The sequence below is a fragment of the Wyeomyia smithii genome, chromosome 3 (genome assembly GCF_029784165.1).
Source record: "Wyeomyia smithii strain HCP4-BCI-WySm-NY-G18 chromosome 3, ASM2978416v1, whole genome shotgun sequence".
In the NCBI taxonomy this organism is placed as follows: domain Eukaryota; kingdom Metazoa; phylum Arthropoda; class Insecta; order Diptera; family Culicidae; genus Wyeomyia; species Wyeomyia smithii.
The window spans coordinates 59205698-59227589 of record NC_073696.1 but is presented as its reverse complement, the minus strand read 5'-3'; the positions used below and the strand labels follow the sequence as shown (position 1 = coordinate 59227589).

The 21892-nt window shown below is 36.6% G+C and overlaps 1 protein-coding gene across 2 annotated transcripts in view; it reads right to left on the bottom strand.

Annotated features, from left to right (window-relative positions):
• Positions 1-21892, bottom strand: part of LOC129728711 (zwei Ig domain protein zig-8-like) — a 182019-nt gene that overhangs the window by 92810 nt on the left and 67317 nt on the right. The window contains exon 2 of one of the 2 annotated variants that reach the window (XM_055687164.1): positions 10651-10716. In XM_055687164.1, the coding sequence (XP_055543139.1) occupies positions 10651-10711 (61 nt within the window). In that variant the 5' untranslated portion in view covers positions 10712-10716. The remainder of the gene's footprint in view (positions 1-10650; positions 10717-21892) is intronic. The other variant, XM_055687163.1, reaches the window with a different exon arrangement.

Sequence of the window (21892 nt, the reverse complement as noted above, 5' to 3'; positions counted from 1 at the left end):
ATTGCCATATATTGTGACCATGCGTTTTGAAGTACTCTTAGTGTAGAATAATACCACAAATTTTTAGGAAAATCCATCAAGTCTAGCAGGAGTTATTGCAATTTTTAGTATTTGGACGTTTTTGGACATATCGTTTTCAATGGCCGTTCTACCCCACCGTTAACCTTGATGAAAAAAATTGAAATTTTGCAAAACTTCCTACCTTGAATAAACAAACAAACGCTGAAAATTTCAGCCCAATCGGAGAACATCAAAACAACGTCCCTCAGAAAGGCGGTTGCGGCTCTCGCGAACTGGCTCTTAATGGTATATCTACATTTGATGTTCTCAGTATTCTCATATTCTCTGAAGTTTATTTAAATTATTTCCTTATTGTGGCCTCATGAAGATACTTACAGCTTACCATACATGGAGATAACTAGCATATTGAATTTGATGTTAAATGTTAAATACAATAACAAACATATGTTATAAATATAATTGAAATTTTGAAGACTTTACTGGATAATTTGGGATCATCAAGGGATTTTGAGCAACAATCACTTTTTCTTTTGTTCCCTTTGTACCGGCTATTTGAACCGCATTCGTAGTCAATTCTAACCCACATTAAAAATGCTTTAATTCATGGCAGTGCTTCTTGTTATTTGTAAGCTATATTTGTTTTTTATATTCCTTCTAGCTTGCGAGCGAGCGAGATCACTTCGGATTCATTTATTTAGGTGGTTTTTGTTAGCTTTTAGAAACATTTTGGCGCGATTTAGAATGTACTTTAACGCTCTGATGCCCAAATTTTTTTTTCGCTTGAAAAAATTCTAGCCGCTTTGTTTTGTGATGTGCTTATTTAAAAAAATTTCAAGACCGCCTAGAGGCGGCATTGGGCACACGCGTAAAAAAATCAAATGAATATTATTTCAATCCTTTTACGATGTTAAGCAAAAATGGCCATATGCGTCAGACAGGACTTACAATTTTATGTCCCATTTACGTGGTTTGTCTGGCATGCATTGTTTCAAAAGATTTTCATTCCGGGTGGAGCACAACTGCTAATCGACGCATAGTGCTGCTCCATTGGGACTAACTGCAAGGCTTGGTTGAAATAGTTAATTATTGGTCGAATTTTTAATAGCTTATCGTATCCAGAAGGTCCTTCACGAGGAACAGCACTGTTGCGTTGTCGTTAAAGTGGATAATTAAGTAGGTATATTGCTCGAAACGATATTTCGGCATAGTTTCTTGGATTGCTTCTAATGCGTATTCAATCCAATTTTAACGAATGCTAGGATAATTATGGACAAACAGAATACAAAATTCCTACAAATTTGCAAAAAATTTTTGCGGTGTAGTGTTCAAAGTGGTTCCAATATCTTTCTGGAAAGCGTATAGATACGTCTAAATAGTTGAAGTATTTAAATGGAGTGTTCAGCTTTTGAATTTTTCAGGTAAGGGTTCGTATTTTAAAAAAATGGAAAACTTTGGTAGTACAAGTTTTTGGTCTTGTTTATGATTTCTTTGAATGCGCCTAACTTCGACTCAAAAATTTATCACTCTAAAAATGTAGAACGCGACGGCCGAGCTTTTTGCTCGACATTTTTGAGGCAGTTGACTAAATGCGCTTCACATGTGTAGGATAATTAAGTCTTTTCTAATCATCGTCACTATCAAAATCATCCAAAATCCAAAAGTCCAGGTCCTCATCACTGTCAAGCTTTTGCACCATCAGCTCAATAATCTGTCGTCCAGACAACGATGAAAGTTTCGATTCCTGTCGTCGTTTCATGACTGAAAAAGAAACAGATCAAAAACCCATGCTCTGACATCAGCGAAAATTTTTCATGTCGGCAGTGGCCAAAACCGGCTTTAGACGGTCTTCGCTTTTTTGTTAATATTTCAGTATTTTATAGTTGAACAGAAACAAAACTTATAGAAACCTGAAATATAAAGTAATTATACAGCCACCAATATTTATTTTGAATCAAATTTCTCACTAATAATATTTTTATTTGAAATATCTCTGCAGGGTAGAGTGCAAAATAATAAATTTCCCGATTTGGTCATTTATGCAAATTTAAAATTTTATGGTTGCTATCGTGCGATTCAGATGATTATGAAACCACATATGAACATAGGAAAAAGTGATGTCAGTTTATTTTATGAGAAAAAAGTTTGAACAGGGGTTTTGATAAAGAGATATTGAGTTTCCGATGAAGGCCGTCTAAAGGCAGCACTGGGGTTGAATATATTTTCTGTTGTTAGTAATTTAGACATTTTGCGTAAATTTGGAATATTTTTGTGGCTTTTTATAACGTACGCAACGAATCAATTTTTTCTGGTTCAGCACCTGTTCAATCTCGAAAAGTTTTTAACATTATATGGTTTATAAGCAACAAGACTTACTTCGGAATCATTTATTAGCCCGCAAAAACATTTTTGAGGTTTTAAAGGCTTTTACGTCTGCTCTGGAAGAAGGCCTAATTGACACCAATTCAGCTTGAGCGTTTTCAAACAATTCCTAGCCTAATTTAAAATTATTTTTATTTCATTTTCAAAAGCTCTGAATCTGAACACCAATTTCGTGCTCGGGCTCTTCATGGTGATTTTGGAGATCCTGATCATTTTTTAATTTCCATAACACTTATTATCATTTAATACTTAAATTCGATTATTTTATATCTTTAAATAGATTTGATATTTATCTCATCTTTGAAAACAATATTCTGCAATTATATTGTTTTCTTTGTATTACAGCGGAAAATGCTGCCCTAAAGCTCGAAGTAGCTGCCCTAGAAAGGGGATAGCTTTTCAACCATTCCCGTGAGTTGAGTTTTGGTACTCCTAGCCATTACCAAAACGCGTCAACTTACGTGAGAGATCGCAATCGCTCGCCGGGTTCGTCGCTTCAACGTTATGTTTACGAATAAACTCATTAAAGTCTTTGAAAAAACGTTAGTAGCTGGGGCACCAAAATTCGCAGGAATGACTAAAAACCTGCAATGTTTCATTTTTTACTAGTTTGAGCTTTTGGGTCCTGTGTTGACCAGTTATGTTTTCTGAACTGATCATTCCCATCTGTTTAAGGGGTTATATACCTTTTTGGTCGACAAAAATGAGGGAAGTTTGAATTTATTTTTAAGTGCATAGCACCATTTTCATTGCATCAAAGTGGTATTTTTCTGAAAGTACAGTTTATTAACAACAAGAAAATACGTTGGATTTTGAGATATACTTATTATTACTAGAGTAATGGCCGTTTCCCCGAAACGCTATTTTTTGCAGAGGCTTGCGGTAATCCTGATAGAGACTCAGTGGATTAACCGAAATCAAAAAACTCATATTATTTCATTAGTTTAGAATTGTGCGATTGAACGATCGCTTTTATGAGTATTTTGTTTTCAGTGCAAACGGGAACGTTTTTCCCAAAAAATGCACGTTTTGAGCGCAAAAAATTGCATTAAATTTTGTTTTGCGGCAAAATGTTTCAAAAAGCGATCGTTCAAGGACCAGCGAATTTTATAACGAAAATTAAAAAAAAAGATGAAGGAAATCGGTTCAGTAGTTTTCCCGCAATCAGGATCACGGCAAAGTCATTTTCCGGAAAAAAACTATTCCGAGAAAATTGCGTGTAAAGTTTCAAGTTTTGCTTATGCGGCCGTAGCGAGGCGCGTTGCAAATCGCTCTAACTTTCTTCGTATTGCTCAGATCTTTATGAAAATTTGTGGAAATATTCTCAAGATGTTGAATTTGAAGATAATGTAATAAAATTTTCTTCCGGTTTTTTGAAAACTAAAAAAGTATATAACCCCTTAACGCAATATTCTGCAATTTTTGACAATGCAATTGAGTCCCCCTCCGGTCTTTCAAACGTTTTCAGCATTTCTAAGGCTAATTCGAGGTCATCTTTCATCTTCTATGACTTTCGAAAGGTTGTTTGTGCCATTGTAAAAAGATATGCTCTGACTTCAAATTATACTTTCATTTTTATATCGTTTTTGACAATTTGAACCAAACAAAAGATTATTCCATCTTTTTATCATCTATAATGACATTTTCCGGCAATTCTCCGATTAACTCTAACTGTTTCGTCAGGTTTTCAGGTGTTTTAACGCGATTTTTGCTTTATTTTTTTTTTTTGACGTAGAACTACGTCCTTAAAAATATGGTCCCCGTGGCTCTGTGGTTAGCGATGTCGGTCGGTTAGCTCTTCTACACGGTTGTGATATCGGGTTCGATTCCCGATCGAGTCGAGGATCTTTTCGAGCTGTAAATTTTCTCGACTCAGCACTGGGGCACGGTGTATCGTTGTACTTATCCTAGACATGCAAAATGTGCCGAAAACAATATCGATAACGAATTCTCTCAACTAATCTAGTTGATTGGGACCGCTATTAGCCCCAAGGCTAAGCGTGCAATATTGTTGTTACGTTCTTAAGAAAGTCTATAGGGATGTAAAATGAATGTTCAATTTCGAATGGTTATCATTCGATTAAATTTCAATGAATTTAGTTCTCCGATTGGAAAATTAGTTACGCATCTACCCGAAAAGTTATGATTTCATTGTGCAAACTATTACACTATTGAAAATTGTTAATTTGATTTTGTTTCGGCTTAGCAGTCTCAATAAAAACAGCGCTGATCTCTATGGGGTCATCGCCAACGTTTCGATCCGGTTGGTTGGGATCTTCATCAGGGCCTATTTTAAAAATTTTATTCCATTACATAAAAAACATAGAAAATTGTACATAAATTACATTTAGCTAACAACAAAACAGACTTCAGGTTCAACTGTTTCCCGCAAAAGATGGTGTACGACGGGGGGTTGTGTTTGTGTTTGTGTTGGGGGGGTGTTATTTAAAGTTGTGTGTTCGGTTCTACTCTTTTTTGACGACGCATTCCTTATCTCTCTTCGATCTTTGATCGAGAGTAGGAGATTTGCGTACGCACAGCTTAGGTTGTCGGTGTCAGTCCGATGGTTGACCGTGTTGGTTGTAGTTGCGATGTGGCACATCTCCAACACTTGCAGAGCTTGTGATTTGTAGGCACTGTCGAGGATGGCTGGCGTGTTAAGGTCGAAGCGGTGGTTGTACTGGATGTAGTGATCGATCATTGCTGTCTTTCCCCGGAGTTGTTGGATTTCGTGCTCTTCGTTTTGGTGGCCATTGGACAGCAGTTTGTCCAGTGTATTCACATGTGACTGGTGTCCGTACATACGACAGCAAAGTTTGTTCGACGTCATACCAATGTACTTGCCGTGGCAGTCTCGGCAAGCAATCTGATATACAACGTTACTTTTGTTTTTGTGCGGTGCAGGGTCTTTGGCTGTGTGATATAAGTGCCCCACAGTGTTTTGGTTACTGAAAGAGATGCTCGTAGTTGGGTCGCTGTTTTGGAAAATCTTTTTGATGGTGGTAGAGAGGCCATAGATAAACGAAATAGATTTGAAGCTGGATGGTTTTTCTAATCTGTCATACACTGGACAAACTGCTGTCCAATGGCCACCAAAACGAAGAGCACGAAATCCAAGAATAGATGTTTCAGACGCAGTGCAATTCCCCCCCTTTCGAACCTGACTTCCACACGTAGGATATTTTCTGTAACTGTATAAGCTGATTAGTGTCGAGTTTTTTTTTCTGTTTTGTTGTTAGCTAAATGTAATTTATGTACAATTTTCTATGTTTTTATGTAATGGAATAAAATTTTTTAAATAGGCCCTGATGAAGATCCCAACCAACCGGATCGAAACGTTGGCGATGACCCCATAGAGATCAGCGCTGTTTTTATTGAGACTGCTAAGCCGAAACAAAATCAAATTTAGTGTCACAGTCGAATCCCCGTAGAAAATTGTTAAGTCTTCTTGAAACGCAGATTTTGACCAATCAGAGCTGAGTTGTAAAAGCCTACTTCAGCTAAAATAAATCATTTTACTAACACACGATGTGACGGACTGTCATATTTTATCAGCAACAGACTTCCCGTTCCTGTAATTGGGTCTATTAGAGTCTACTTTGGAGTTGATACCCAGAGACCAGAAATCAACTTTTGGAGACTTTTTCAAATTCAGAATGGTGAATAGAGGCGTCGAATAAAAATTGTTTACATAAACTTATTGATATAGAATACTCAATCGTTATTCTTGCTTGAATCATGTCTATCATTGTTGAAAAAGATAAATATGCCATGAAGTTATCCCCTGTGATCAGTTTCGAATGCAATAATGCAAGTAATGTGATAACCAGCCTTATTTTGTTTCATTTCACCTCTGCGGACGTGGAACATTATTTAGTGGTATTATCATAGTTTAAGTAAATTCTTGAAAACTCTGTGCTTAACTTAATTTATTCTTCTGGCTTCTTTGCCAATTTGAGCTGAGCCAACGATCATTTTCATGATTTATTGTAGAATTTTCCGCCAATACTCAGCTTAATGCCCCCAGATGGTATCGAGGTACGACGCTGGCCTAACAAGCCAGTCGTCGTAGGTTCGAGTCTTAGCTCGGGAGAGACTGTTAGTGGCAGTAGGATCGTAGCACTAGCCCCGCAATTGTCCTGTACACTAAACGGTTGGCTGAGAAGGCCACGTTCCGAATCGGAATGTAGCAACAAGGCTTTGCTTTTGCTCAGCTTAATGCAAAATGTGTTTTGCTTTCTTTTAAACGCATCTTTACCAGTTACTCTTCTTGACTCTCCTGGTCTTTAGGAAAAATTTAAGAGAAATATTCGCTCAGATTTAGATCATTGGTAATATCTTTTGGGGTTTTCAAAACTACTCAGAATCCTTTTTTCATAGAGAGGGGGGATGTTTTGTGATGAATTAATCATTTACTAATATTTATTCAGAATTTTCATTGTGTGTTCTGCCACAAATAGTGACATATCAACACTATTGCATATATTTTAAGCTTTATTTCATTAAAAGATTGTAATTGCTTCCGCAATTAAGTGAATATAACTGTAGAAAAATTGTAAACCTACTTGTCAAGAAAAAACGGGGATTTAAAATCAAACCTTAATCTAATCTTACACCTATCTTACTGACTATAAAGTGAGCTAATCGTTGTTATTCAGGATTGCAACGATTTTTGTCAGAACTTATTGATAATTTGGTTTGACATATCTTTTAATGTTTCCAAATTAGTAAGCCTGTGTAGTTCATTCGTGCTAAACCAGCGAGGACGCTTCAATATCATTTTCAGAAGTTTGTTCTGAATCTTTTGAAGCATCTTCTTTCTGGTTGTACAACAACTTGTCCGGATGAGGACTGCATATAACATTGCTGGTCTAAATATTTGTTTGTAAATTAACAGTTTATTCTTGAGACAAAGTCTAGAATTTCTGTTGATAAGAGGATACAAACATTTTTTACATATTTATTGCACTTTGTTCGGATATTCTCAATGTGCTCCTTGAAGGTAAGATTTTTTTCATGAATTAGCCCTAAATATTTAACGTGGTCAGACCAATTTAAGATTGCACCGTTCAACAACATGATTATTGGTGGGTTCGAGAAAAGAAACTCTTGGTTTATGAGGAAAAATAATTAATTGTGTTTTTGATGCATTTGGAGAAATCCTCCATTTCTGCAAATATGAAGAAATATAGGGTAATCGCTCCATTATTCATCTCAACAGCTGGCTGCACCTATACTCATCTTGTTTTTCTCATTTGTCCGAATTACCGTGAAATTTCCACAAATTTTGTAAAGTAAATCTAATTGCTTCTCGATTTTGTCAAGTGGTCAAGTGGGATTTTGTCAACGTTGGAAATATGGTAAAATTTGACGATAAATTGATCAAAAAGGTGTGATGAGATGAATATAGGTACTGAGATGAATATAGGAACGATTACCCTATCTACACGTTTTTACAGCCAACTGCATATGACACGAAGGCTTTTTCCTTTTACGGAAATGCTTGTATCACAAAACAGAGATTTCTCACATTCTGGTGGTAAATCAGGAAGATCAGAAGTTAAAATATTATATAAGACTGGGCCCAAGATACTTCCTTGAGGTACACCAGCTCTAACAGGCAATCTATCAGATTTACTATTTAAAAAGTTAACCTGAAGAGTGCGCTCTGTCAAGTAACTTTGTATCATTTTTGTGATGTAAAGAAGAAAACGTAAATTGGACATTTTAGCTATCAAACCTTTATGCCAAACACAGTCGAATGCTTTTTCTATGTCTAGAAGAGCAGCTCCAGTGCAATAACCTTCAGATTTAATAGTACGAATCGTATTAGTTACTAGTAACTGATGAGTAGTCGAATGCCCATGGCGAAATCCAAACTGCTCATTTGCAAAAATTGGATTTTCATCCTATTAAGAATCATTCTTTCAAAAAGCTTGCCTATAGAAGAGAATAAACTAATTCGACGATAACTTGATGCTTCAGCTGGATTTTTTCAAATTTTAAAATAGAGTGACTTTGGCATTTTTCCATTTTGTCATTGTCATTGTCATTGTTAAGTGTATAGCCCGTGCTTTCCGCTAAGTCAGCATAATTAGGGACTAACCCCCTGGTCTATACACTTATTTTATTCCTTCCCGTTGCACGTGTCGGCATGTGCGATACTCTAGTCACACATGGGTGGTCGTATACGGGTCCTTCCCTGGATAGGCGCAATGTCCGGCCAGGTTCTGGTACATTAACTTACTAACCCCATTCCCATTTTGTTCCATTCAAAGATGTTGAAAAAAAGGACTGATAATGATGAAAGATATAGTAATGTTCAAAATATGATTCATCGTTACGAGTTTATAGTAACGATCAATCATACTTACGATAATAATAATTATAGATTTCAAAGAAATACAAATAATAATTGGCTTATCTGTTTGCGAATCCGATGCTCGATTCCTGGGTCTCTATCTCTCTTTTTATTTTAGCGTGTAATGATGAGGATCGTGGAGATGCTCGTAAATTGTGCGAATTGGGAGAAAAGGAAAGGAAATATTAGTGAAATATATCGTTGCTAGTAAAATAAAAGAGTTAACATGCGCAAAGGGATAAATTAAGAATCTGTTAAATAAAAATAAATGAATGAACAAATAGCAATATTAATATTGATAATAATAACAATGATAACAAAAATTTAATAAAATAAAAAAAAATGATAATTTCAAACAAATAACAAATATACAAACCAACTTCAAGGGTCGGTCTGTCCGTACATGGACGCTGAACCTCTCCCCAGCCCGACCACTCCAGAGCACCACAGGTTCGGACGCAAAAAGCCCCCCGAAACATCCACCAATCCTACTCAAAATGCATAAATTAATTTTTAAACAATATACTGATTGTTCAAGAATACAGCCACGCATCCCGAGCAAGACCGGCAAATACCCCCAAAGGCCCTTCGCATCCAAACCTATAGCGCTCCAGAGAAACCATGGTAAAGAGAGGGTCAAGTAAACTGCAGGTCCTGAATCAAGTGGGGATTACATTTCCAATCAACCCGGTCACGGATGGGAGAGTTCCCACACTCTCCCACGCTCATCTTTTAGCGCCAGCCGGGGGGGACTTGGCCCTGTATCTCTGTTTCGCTCATTTTATCGCAATCTTTTGTGATATGATGAGCGAAATATTATGATTTGAGATAATTATGTGCAGACATCTCCCGAATTGGGAAAATCGACAGGTAATCGGTGGGTGTTCAGCTGGCTCTTCATAGCATTATGCTAAGAAGAGGGCCGGAAGTTTCGATGAGCTTTCCCCCCAACTTTGGCATTTTCCCATTTTGAGAGAAGATATGCTTATTTGAAACATCTGTTAAAAATTCTTACCAAGAAATTTAAAGAGCTTTCGGAATGTCTTTTGAGGAGGATATAAAAAATCGTATCATCTCCTGGTGCTTTCATGTTTTTGAAGTTCTTGATAATAGTGCGTATTTCATTCAAGTTTGTTTCCAGTACCTCTTCAGAAAGAAATTCGGCAGAGCAGCAATTGATTTTAGCGCAGCAAGGTTAGCAGGCGACTGATTCGATCGCAGCGTTTCACAACAGACGGTTCAACCGGCGGACCGCAACATTGCTAAACGTGTCCGGACATGTTAGTAATTTGGTCCGGATCTGTCTGTCGCGTCAGCCATTTGGCCACTGCTAATAGCTATGAGTGTGCCTTTAGTGCGTATGTATGATCGTTATGTCGTTATGTGGCAAGCAGCTTAAATGCTTTGCTTCATCTATTGTACAAGTTTTATATTCTCGTTTTTAGTCTAGAAACGTTTATCAGTAACAATAGAAAGTAAGTCAGTAAATGATATTTGTATTTGAGATCATTTCTCTGTCGGCCTTTAAAGCAGGTTTCTGATATAATAATACTTGATATATCCTGAACATCTGTATGATTCTGAATAGATTGCTCAAAATTTAACATTTTGAAACATCATTCCTTGTTCACTAAAATGAGAACTGATTAAGTTAGACTTAAGAAGAGAAAACTCGATTTTTGTTTTTAAATAGATCATAACTAAATGTGCATATAATAAGAACAACGTTGCATAACAAATTGCTCAATTCCATTGTACATATTTCTTATCGAAACACTGCTTTGGTGATGGTGATTTCCGCCTAACTGTACCACACACTTGTCAGCTCTTGCCATCCAATCTTATTCGATTCTAATTGCGACTGCTGCACACAGCAAAAAAATACTCACCCAGGTTGAAATAAATAGCGACTAACAGCATTGCTTTCATGTTGAGTCCACTAGCATTCATCGCTGCTGAAACGAAAGAGAGCAATTGAGAAAAAAAAGTGGTCATTACGACATTCAATCATTCATGGCAGTAATTAGTGGCCCTTGATCAATGTTTTTATAGGGAACAAAAATGCTATCAAAAGTGGACAGTAATGGTTTCCTCATTACGCTGTGGCCAGTGTACATCAATACCTTTTTCTGACAGTTATTTCAACGGCATTGAAGTGATCAATATCTTCAAACATAAGACCATCATCAATCACTTTTATAATTTCTTGTGGAAGCAGATAAAGAAGGCTATTTAAATATTGGAAACTTCTACATAAAGACAGACAACGAGGCTTTAACAACTAATTGAAAGTTTCCATAAAGTTTCTATAATCGCTAGACCAATCCAAATATACTGAACTTCTTTTCTCACAGTCTTTCGCAGATCACTTCATCGCTACAATAAATATAAATTTAGTAACACGATCTAGAATCATCAAACTCGCATCAATTTTCAAAAGCCATTTATAAAGCTTCAAACGCTTTCACTTAAAATCCGTTCAAGATTTCAGGCGAGCGATACCTTTACTTAAGGACTTGCGCTCGAGCATGACAGCCCCTCTAAATGGGCCCGACTAGACTCGAAACGAGCAACCGCAACCACCAATGTGCCGCCTCGTACATCAAAATCCGACGGACGGAAAACTTTTCCCATTTCTAACCACTCTTTCGATGGAATCGCCAATCGTTGTCCTTTCTAACAAACTGCTATCAAATAAGTCAACTTTCTTCCGCTAGACGGAACCGGTATTTCTTGGTGCACACGGTAGCACGAAGACGGGGCCCAGAGCCAGGTTCAATATTAGCCTGCTTACCCTCCCCGATCCACAACAACGGCTCCAAGGAAGCTCGCTCTCTCTTTTCGCCAACGATAAATTGTCTGATAACGGGCGCTGACTGCAAACTCATGCCCCAAAGCTGTACGGGCAAATATTTAAATTCCCCCGCTCACCGCACACCCGGCCTTATCTTCTACGTGCCTTTGCGTGGCAAATTGGTTTGGGGTCCAGAAAGTACTGGGTGTTTTTGAATGAATGATGAGTCATCATTTCGAATGAGTGATCAAGTCAATATTATGGCGATGATTGGATTATGGCAATTTGGAAGCACCAGTGGGAAGAAGGAGAGAGAGAGAGAGAGAGAGTGTGAGGGAGAGCTCGGCTAATTGATATTGATCAATCACGGTTGAAATATTTTTGGTGGTATGCGTCTAACGCGTAACGGAAAGTAGGGCGGGGGAAATAAACGCAAGATTGCATGGTAAGAGCTGTGATAAATCATACTACTCGTACACAATTAATTATTTCGACGGTTGTAATTTTGAAGAAGTTTTCCATTAAGCCGGTTTGCGAAAACAATCGGTGTAGTAGATTCTATTATCTTGATATCATTTTTATGTTTGAGAATAATTCTACAGAACATTAATTAGATAGGGTATCGGCTCTATTATCGTCAAGGGGTAAATGGAGTCCTAGAGTGTTTATCTCTTGCATAGTGGTTTTTCATATGGCAGAGCATCTCCCTGCAAAAGGTTAGTTCTCTATGACTTTATCGCCGATTTTTTTAGCTGATACTGTATTTCAAACGAAAAAAAATATTGTGATGAAAGTACAATTAAACTCTAAAGCTCGATAATGCATCTGTAGCTATTGATTCTGTAGAAATAATAATAAGAAACGATAACCGTTCAAAAATCAAACTAAAAAGTTACACACATTGAATTTTGTTTAAAGTACCAAGTATATTCGCAAAATACTCCGCAATCACAAATCGTGTCTCAGAACTTATCGTTTAAAGACATATTTTTCTTATTTGTTCTTTATCATTCTTCTAGGAGAGTTGTTTAGTCTTCAACCAAAAATGACGAGCATGTCTTAATATTCAAATCATCGTCAGGATTGTAGGTAGAAGGTAGGAAAATTCGTTCTACCGTTTCTAGTTTGTGTTGTTTTTGTTTAGCGGTATTTTGCATAAAACCACGAAAACTTAAGGCAAACAAAACAAAATTGGGATCCTGCGAAATATTGGAAAGCGGATGCTTATCGCGAACTTTTCGACAATTTATAACAACTTTGTTTGCAAGTTGCAACTCCCGTTCACAGGCGGTTGTACAACTTCAGTGGATCAGGTTTAAATCGATTTCACATTCTTTTCAGCGGTATTTGCAAAGTATTAAAATCATGCATCGCTGAGCATACAATTGTTTCTCACTTTAAGTGAAATTCCATGTTTACCGATGCAGTTCACACTTCGGTTTTATAGCTGGAAAGCCTTTCGAAGCTTTGGTATGTTCACATATAGGCACACAAAAAAACATCTCCCGTGCAGTTCGAGGTACCTGTGGCAGGTTTCATTTGTGCGCAATGCTCGGAAAAAATGGAACGCGACGATCGGCGTGACAGAAATACATCAAAGCGAAATGTCGTAATTTGTGAAAATGATTCCGCTTGCAAAGGGAAACTTGCTGCTACTCTTCGACCGACGTCAATCAAAGAGCACGGATATTTCACGCGCCGTATCACAGTCTATCACCAGGGATATTTGCCAAACAGCACGCTCACAGCAACGAATCGCGGTCACGTCCGCGCCGTTACCGGTATAATCCCGTACCAACAACGCAGTGCGAGCCAGAGCGAGCTCGGAAGCAGCGTAACATAAATTTTCGTCCGCTCATCCGCCGCAGCCGTCTATCATTCATATCCATGCAGCTGCGCCAGCAGCAACGGCGCACGGTTGGTTGTAATTGCGAACAGATACCAAAATAAGCCCCCCTCTAGCACATACCGGGCTGAATGAAGGATGATTCATCTGGGCCAGTAAACCACGCAAACGATCAGAGAAAAACTGTCGGTGGCTTAATAAAGTGGAAATTTTAAACCGTGAGTGATCATCGTAAGTTTACGATACGAACTGATGAGGATGCTGCCGAGCAGGTGTGTGTTCGCAGGTTTTAAGCCCCTCAGCGAGAGTATCTAGCGTGGGCTAAAGCAGTTTGTTCAGGTTGTTTACAAATTAATGGCTCATTCCGTTTCGTTGGGTGTCGACCAAACAATACTATTATGTATTCATTATGAAAATGTCCATCAAAACTAAACTTGTGCGTCACGACGGGCAGTCGCAGATTGTATTGAGCAAATTCGGCCAGTCTTGTATGAATGTTGCAATAAAACAACTCCATTTTGTGTGAATTTTAGCAGTTGATTTCTTTCTGCTAACCCTATAATATTATCGGGGAAGAATCCTCTCACAGCCGACCAGTTTAGATGAAATTAGTTTGTCATTTTCCTCCATTTACTCCACGTCATGTTTAATCGATCGAAACATAATCGGTTTTATATTACAATTATGCACTCCTTCGATGGGCTGGAAATCATTAACTTGAGTGCGTTCAAATATAGTAAATAGCGTACCGAAACAAGAGCGCACTCATAGCAACAGCACGAACATTCATCGAAACCTAGAACCTATTCTAGCTTCTAGTTTATCGTTTATTGCAACTCACGAGCAATATTTCATCGGTTGTCGGTAAAAATGATTGGCACAAATTCCCACCCGGTGGCAGACGCCATTAGTACAGCCAGTGCAATCAAATCTCGATTTGCTAACTGGTTCTCGCTGCCATTCAATTTATTCGACCGTCGCACAGTGGTCCAAAAAGGCAAAAAGTGGAACTTAATTCCATAGCGCCTTTCGACTTCATTCTAGCTTAAAGGTGTCTTTAAGACAATTGTTTGCATTAATAACCCGCATAATCTACAATTATCAAAAGTTATGAAAAGTTTACTATAACTTAAATAAAAAAACTAACTTTTTTGCGTTAAGAGATAGAGGAATAGTTTATTCGGCAAAGTTGTAGGAAATACAAAAATATGAAACTTTGCTGAACTAACAAAATTTCTATCTTCATTGAGTACAGAGTTAATGAGTGTTTTATAAGAAAGGTACTTAAAATTTGGTTTTTTGTACTTAACTTTTGTTGGTTGCATTTTACAAGAAAATGTTGTTCTAACAAATTGTTGGGGCATATAAAACACACGTTTTTGTCGAAGACCACACATCTCCAGGATTTTTTCTTACAAAGTTAGAGCACATTTTATCTTTTTTTTTTGATAACTTTGACGACGTGTAGGGTAAAAAGGGGCGAGTGAATACACGAGATGAATACTTTTTCGGAAAGCTCAGCTCAAGTACTACAAACTGTTATAGGTTCCATTTGTCCCAATTCACATATATAAGAGTAAAATGACCTTATGTTACAGTAGTTTTTCATATACTGATTCGCGGTGTTTGCAGGTTTCCATGAATGATTTATTATTCTTCTGATTTCAAAGCATGAAATACTTTGAAGACCTACGGAATGCATAATATCACATGTTTTTTGCTCAGCATTCTGAAATATATGAGGTATGATATGCTCTTGCTGTTTATTTATACGCAGATTTCGAAGCCAACTGTTTATTGTACAGGACAATTGCCAGGCTAGCGCTACGAATCTACTAACATCAACAGTCTCTTCTAAGTCCAAACTCGAACCTACGACGACCCACGGAATGTATAAAATCACATGTTTTTTGTCAAGCATAGAAAGTTCTTCAAACTTATTACGTAAAACATGGGTAAATTTGGTGGTGAAATTATTTCACCCTCTATTAAGTGGTTATTTGTTATTGTTTTTGCATATGTTTGGCAAGTACTAAAGGTTCTCACCACAAAATCAAGAACAGCGACGAACCAAGACCTGCTTCATCGACTTCTGGAGTCATCGGATGCAATTCTGGCAACCATGCGTGAGGTTCAAAATAAACATGAACAAGAGTTATGTAATGATGCCAAGTACATGCTCAATATAGGTTCTAGTAGTTAAACTTAATCTACAAAATGGTACGATGCTGGCCTAACAAGCCAGTCGTCGTAGGTTCGAGTTTGGAATTCGAAATCTGCGTATAAATAAACAGAAGGCCGAGTTCGAGTTTTGTTTTTGGTGTACCTTGAGCAGGGTAGGGAAATGTACTGGTACGCTACAGTATTCACACGACAGTAGCAAGATTTTTGTGATTACCTCTGTGGAATGAAACACTACGCGACAGTAGCCGCTACCGAAGATTCATACGATCTGCTTTATCTCTTGCTTTTTGTCACGAATTCAATATGAACAACAATTCTCTCGCTCACTTCTTTTTATACTGTTGTCATTGTATAGACAATCTCTGGCTCGTGTGTTATTGACTGTAGCTGTCTGTGGTATTCATTGCATCTATTACGAATTAAAGTGAAATCAATTCACTTAGCGTCAATTTTTATTTGGGCACGAGGACGTTAATTGAATTTGTAAGATTCATGCTTTTATTGTCCTGTTTTCGATTAAATATGCTAAATTTGGATGAGACTTCCGCTACAGTGAACTATTTTCGAATGAAATAGTTTAGAAGTTGGGATTCAAATTTTCTGGTGTACACGATTGATGATATTTTTCGGCAGTAAATACATAGTAATAATTGATTTTCCATCTTATTACTGTGCTAAACTGCCGCATGGTTGCCAATTATTGTCATTCGCTCAATGCCATAGTCGAGATATCGAAGCGGCTGGAGATCGGCACAAAAGAGAATCGTTAACCATCCGTGTTGGCTTTAAGTCACACGATTCTCTCAAATAGAGAAGCGTACAGTTGAACGCTGCTGTCGCAGTCTGCAAGAGAAGCAACAGTATTTTTCGATACGGTGTTATGCAAAAATGTCAACTGTTCGACACACTGACCTTGAGCATATCATACCTCATATATTTCAGAATGCTGAGCAAAAAACATGTGATATTATGCATTCCGTAGGTCTTCAAAGTATTTCATGCTTTGAAATCAGAAGAATAATAAATCATTCATGGAAACCTGCAAACACCGCGAATCAGTATATGAAAAACTACTGTAACATAAGGTCATTTTACTCTTATATATGTGAATTGGGACAAATGGAACCTATAACAGTTTGTAGTACTTGAGCTGAGCTTTCCGAAAAAGTATTCATCTCGTGTATCCACTTGCCCCTTTTTACCCTACACGTCGTCAAAGTTATCAAAAAAAAAAAGATAAAATGTGCTCTAACTTTGTAAGAAAAAATCCTGGAGATGTGTGGTCTTCGACAAAAACGTGTGTTTTATATGCCCCAACAATTTGTTAGAACAACATTTTCTTGTAAAATGCAACCAACAAAAGTTAAGTACAAAAAACCAAATTTTAAGTACCTTTCTTATAAAACACTCATTAACTCTGTACTCAATGAAGATAGAAATTTTGTTAGTTCAGCAAAGTTTCATATTTTTGTATTTCCTACAACTTTGCCAAATAAACTATTCCTCTATCTCTTAACGCAAAAAAGTTAGTTTTTTTATTTAAGTTATAGTAAACTTTTCATAACTTTTGATAATTGTAGATTATGCGGGTTATTAATGCAAACAATTGTCCTAAAGACACCTTTAAGCTAGAATGAAGTCGAAAGGCGCTATGGAATTAAGTTCCACTTTTTGCCTTTTTGGACCACTGTGCGTCGGTCCTAGAATGGGAAGTGATATTACAGAAACGAAACGGTTGCAGATATGTACATACAGTTGTCAGCTTTTTGTCATATTTGGAATATGTCATTCAATGTATACATGTATAAAATGCAGGAAACTTTTCATTTGACATGAATTTGACGAATCGATTTGTTTACCCGTCTCATAGTTGTATGCGATGCGAGTGGAAGAAACATATTTTTCTAATTGAGTTGTCTGCTTTTAAAAAAAATTGCATTTATATAAAAACCCGGAAACCGAAACACATGCTGTAGATGAGTTATTTTTTACAATTTCATTCTCAAAATGCGATTTTTATTAAATTGTTCTGACGGTTTTTGATCTAGATGAGCACTCAAAGCAATTGGCACTCTAAAGCTTTTGGACTTTCTAGGTATCGTAACAACGCTAAATCCAGTGATGATTTATTATACAGTAGCATTGCGTTGTTTGTTTTCTATTTAATGAGCAATAAAGTACTACTGCAGCTCAATTCAAAGTCAGAAAAGCAGTCTCCTATACATTAAGATGAAAGACAAACATGTGTAAGTAACAAAAGTAGGAGGCTTATATCAATTTGTTCACTATCTTTTTCTCTGTCAGAACTTATCATCAAATGATAAAAATGATTTGTCAAACTTATAAACTAATCAATTGAAGCTAATCAATCGAAAAAGACAATTTTATTCCCCCCTGAATATATATTCTGAATGTTAAAAATGTTAAGTTGAATTTTAAATTTTAATTGGAGGCAAAACTCATTATTACTGTCTCAATTAAAAATGCGTGGTCGTCCTTGAAAGGACGACTATTTTTTCGGGGGTAGAACAGCTTCAACATTCGGCAGAACATCAATAGCAACGATTACGCAGCAGACGATGAATTCGACCTACCGAAAATCAAAGCCAAGCACCAAGATGAACGGAATTTGGTTTTCCCTTGACTTCACCTTCTTTGCTACAACCAGACATTGTTACTTGCAAATTCGATTGAGTAGAATAGCAATGTGACAATTAAAAAACCCCCTATGGAGAGAACAAATTCTTGAAGCAATGTTGAATGTTCTTATCTTGTAAATTATGAAATGGCTCAATCCAACTGTGGTTTCTCTAACTCTCACACTTTTGGAATTTATAATACTAAGAATATTTCAATTAATTTCACTATCTTTCATCGACTCGTACCTAAAAACGATCAAAATTGAAATCGGGGTAGAATGGACTATGGCAAAAACTCATTATTACTGTTAGTATTTTTTTTAAGGATATGTTTTTGATTTTACTTCTGAGACGTCAAACGCTTCCACTTCGCGTGCTGATTATGATAGCAGAGCTAAGGGCATATTAGCATTTTGCTGTGGAGCATATTGAGTCATTCTATGCTACTTTGCACATCGATCCTGATCGACCATTTCCGATTTCGCTGAAACTTTTCACAGCTGTTCCTTTTTTATAAAGAAGTCATTTTATGATATCAGTTATTCATGTAGACTCGCGACTGCTGCTTCAAAACGGCCAATTCAAAATGATGACTGATAGATAAAATTTTCTATATCACAAAAACGGCTTGTTTGATTGAAATGGCGTCTTCAGCAAAGTTGTTGGTAATAAAATTGCGGTTCGAGAAATATACACTGTAAAAAAAAATTTTCTGTGCCAAATTTTTCTAATTGTCACAAGGTATTAAATATCTCAGAAAGTATCTTTTTAAAAACCTAATTTTTTTACACATTGAAGATGACAATATGTCTACTATCTGTCAAAATTTGGTGATGGTAAAATGAAAGACGAAAAAAGTTATGATCGTTTGAGTATTTTGATTTTTTCCAGTCTGAACTTATTTTTAAGTGTTTTTTTTCTAGCTACAATGCACATACACACAGCAAATTTATATTTTTATTCACTTTTCTCAGAGATGGATGGACCGATTTTCATAAAATTATTTTCAAATGAAAAAGGCCTAGCTGCCCCATAAAAACACTATTAATTTTTATTGTAATCGGATTTTTGGTTTAGAGGATATTTATCAAAATGTGAAAACAACGAAAGTTCATTATCTCAGAAACTACTCAGCTGATTTTATCAAAGCTGGTTTTAAAAGAACGGGCTGCCTGCAAAACCCTTATCTTTTGAATTTTATAAAGATTGGACATGTGGTTCAAAAGTTATGGAAAGAAACGACAATTTAATATCTCTCATACTTCTCAGAGATGGCTGGACCGATTTCCATAAAATCAGTGTCATATGGAAGGGCTAGTTGCCCCATAAGACACTATTGATTTTTTTGCAATCGGAACATCACTTTGCATGATATGTTCAAAAATGTGAAATCCAGCTATGAAAAGAAACATATTCCGAAGACTATTTGAACTCACTCACTTTTCTCAAACATAGCTAAACCGATTACTACAAAATGAGTGTCAAATGTAAAGTTTAGCTGCTTCATAACACTATTGAATTTCACTGTAATCGTACTGTAACTTCGCCTGTAATGTATTAAAATGTGAAAATAACGAAACTTTATTATCTTTGAAACAACACAACCGATTTGAACAAAACTGATATCAGATGAACGGGCTAATTGAAGGTTGACTGATGGACTTTATAATGATTGAAATTCTAACATAAATAATCGAATCTAAAATGATATTTTTTCGAATGATATATAATCGATTCTAGTTATAACCGAGTCCCACCAAAATATGATCACTGTAGCGTTTCTGTTATACTACGAAAAAAAAAAAATCGCGTCGTATATTTGAAACATGTTTATTTCATGTTATTTGCATGTAATAATGTATGTTCATATGTGCTTGAATGATATGTTTTGAATGTTCGGTATGGTTCACTGTTGACCCCCAAAAATTTGTTATTTAGAGTGATAAATAAATCCAGCAAATATTGTATTTTTTTCTGGAAATTGAAGTGTTCGTGTAATTCTATTCAAACAAATAATATGTTTGAATGAGAAAGGCTGGTTCTCACCGCTAGTTGGATTAATTCGGGTTTTGTTTTGTTGTGCAAGCGTATTTTTTTGTTCCACCTGAACTACTCTAAAATTTTGGCGAAAAATTCACGGTAAACCATTTAAAAAGCGCGGTTTCGACTGTGAATAATTTCCTGCAAACCTAAACAACAAACCGCCATCTTAGTAGTTAAAGACCAACCAAAGCTATGAACGCAACCCTCAGTGTCGTCTAATCGCAGATTTTTTTGGGAGTTTAAGTTTCTTCGATGCAAAAACAGCTGGAGATCATCGAAACGCAAACAGGTGATTGGTAGAATCAAGAAATGCGTTCGTAAGGTCGACGTGCAGACCGTGAAACGTTTTTTTTTTTTTTTGGTATTATGGAAAAGCTTTATCAAAAGCTGGTTTAAGACCTTTCTCAAATGACAATGCTCATAATGTTTTCGTTGATAATTAATGTATCTTCATGAGAAATAAATCGATTTTCCTTCAATTACGTCGAGTTTATTTTGATAGCAGCGGAAAAAACCCAAACAAAACCAGAAATGCAAATACACACATGAACCAACAAATGGTCTTGAGTTTATTGTCAAATCTCCAAACTCAGCTATCGTGACTAACCCTGAGTCTTTGCTTTTTAAAGCAATTGAACCCCATAAAAACTGATTCATCGGGTGCTTCACCCATTAGGATCGATCGGACCCTGGGTTGTGTTTTTTCGCCCTAGAACAAAGGTATAAAATTTATTGCACTCGATTCCAGTTGTACTCAAAATTCGTCACCCAAAGAATTTTCCTTAATGTCGCCCGAGTCGCTCGTATTCCGGTATCCCGAAAAAGCTTCATCGGAAAGCCGATTACGGACCTTTCCAAAATTTAATTGTTTAAATTTAATTAATAACACTGTGCTACGAATGAAAAAAAATGCGAGAACTTCTGAAGTGACCTAGTATAGATTGTAGGTCTTTTTGAGTGCAACATTCGCTCATTCCAGAAATTTCCATACACCCCTAAAATCTGATGTTATGGTCAAAATACGATTTTTCGGACCTAAGCGCGTACATTTTTTTAACTCAGTCAGTTATGAACCGATTTTCAATATATTAGCAGTTTTAGAAAGAAGAAGAATAGAGCCTTCAAAATATATACAGGTTTGTACTAATATCAATGAAACATGTTGAGTTATTCGAGTTTAAATCTAATTTTCTAGGCTTCCCACGCAGTTTTCCACTTTATTCGAAATTTGCCATTTTTCTTCAGTTTGAGTTTTAGGGCCACACCTGTGTTGACCAGTGTTATTTTTGCTATTATTTTGTGCGCGTCGATAATGATTAGCTCAAGCACACATGGAAGGAATGGAAGTTGGTCGTTGGTCATTTTTTGTAACCACTCAGGGTTTTGAAACTGTTATTGCCGGTGGCAGAAATATCTACGAAGTAATAAATTTAACATTTCTCATACGACGTCACACAACAAGGTTTTTTTAAGCACTGACCAACATGGATTTACAGTCGGTCACTTCACTGCCAGTAATCTGCTTTGCCTTTCTTCGTAAATCAATACATGTCGAAATGTGCCCAGACGGATGTCATTTACACCCACCGGCTTGATAGCTGCCTTTATTAACTGAACCATCGCAT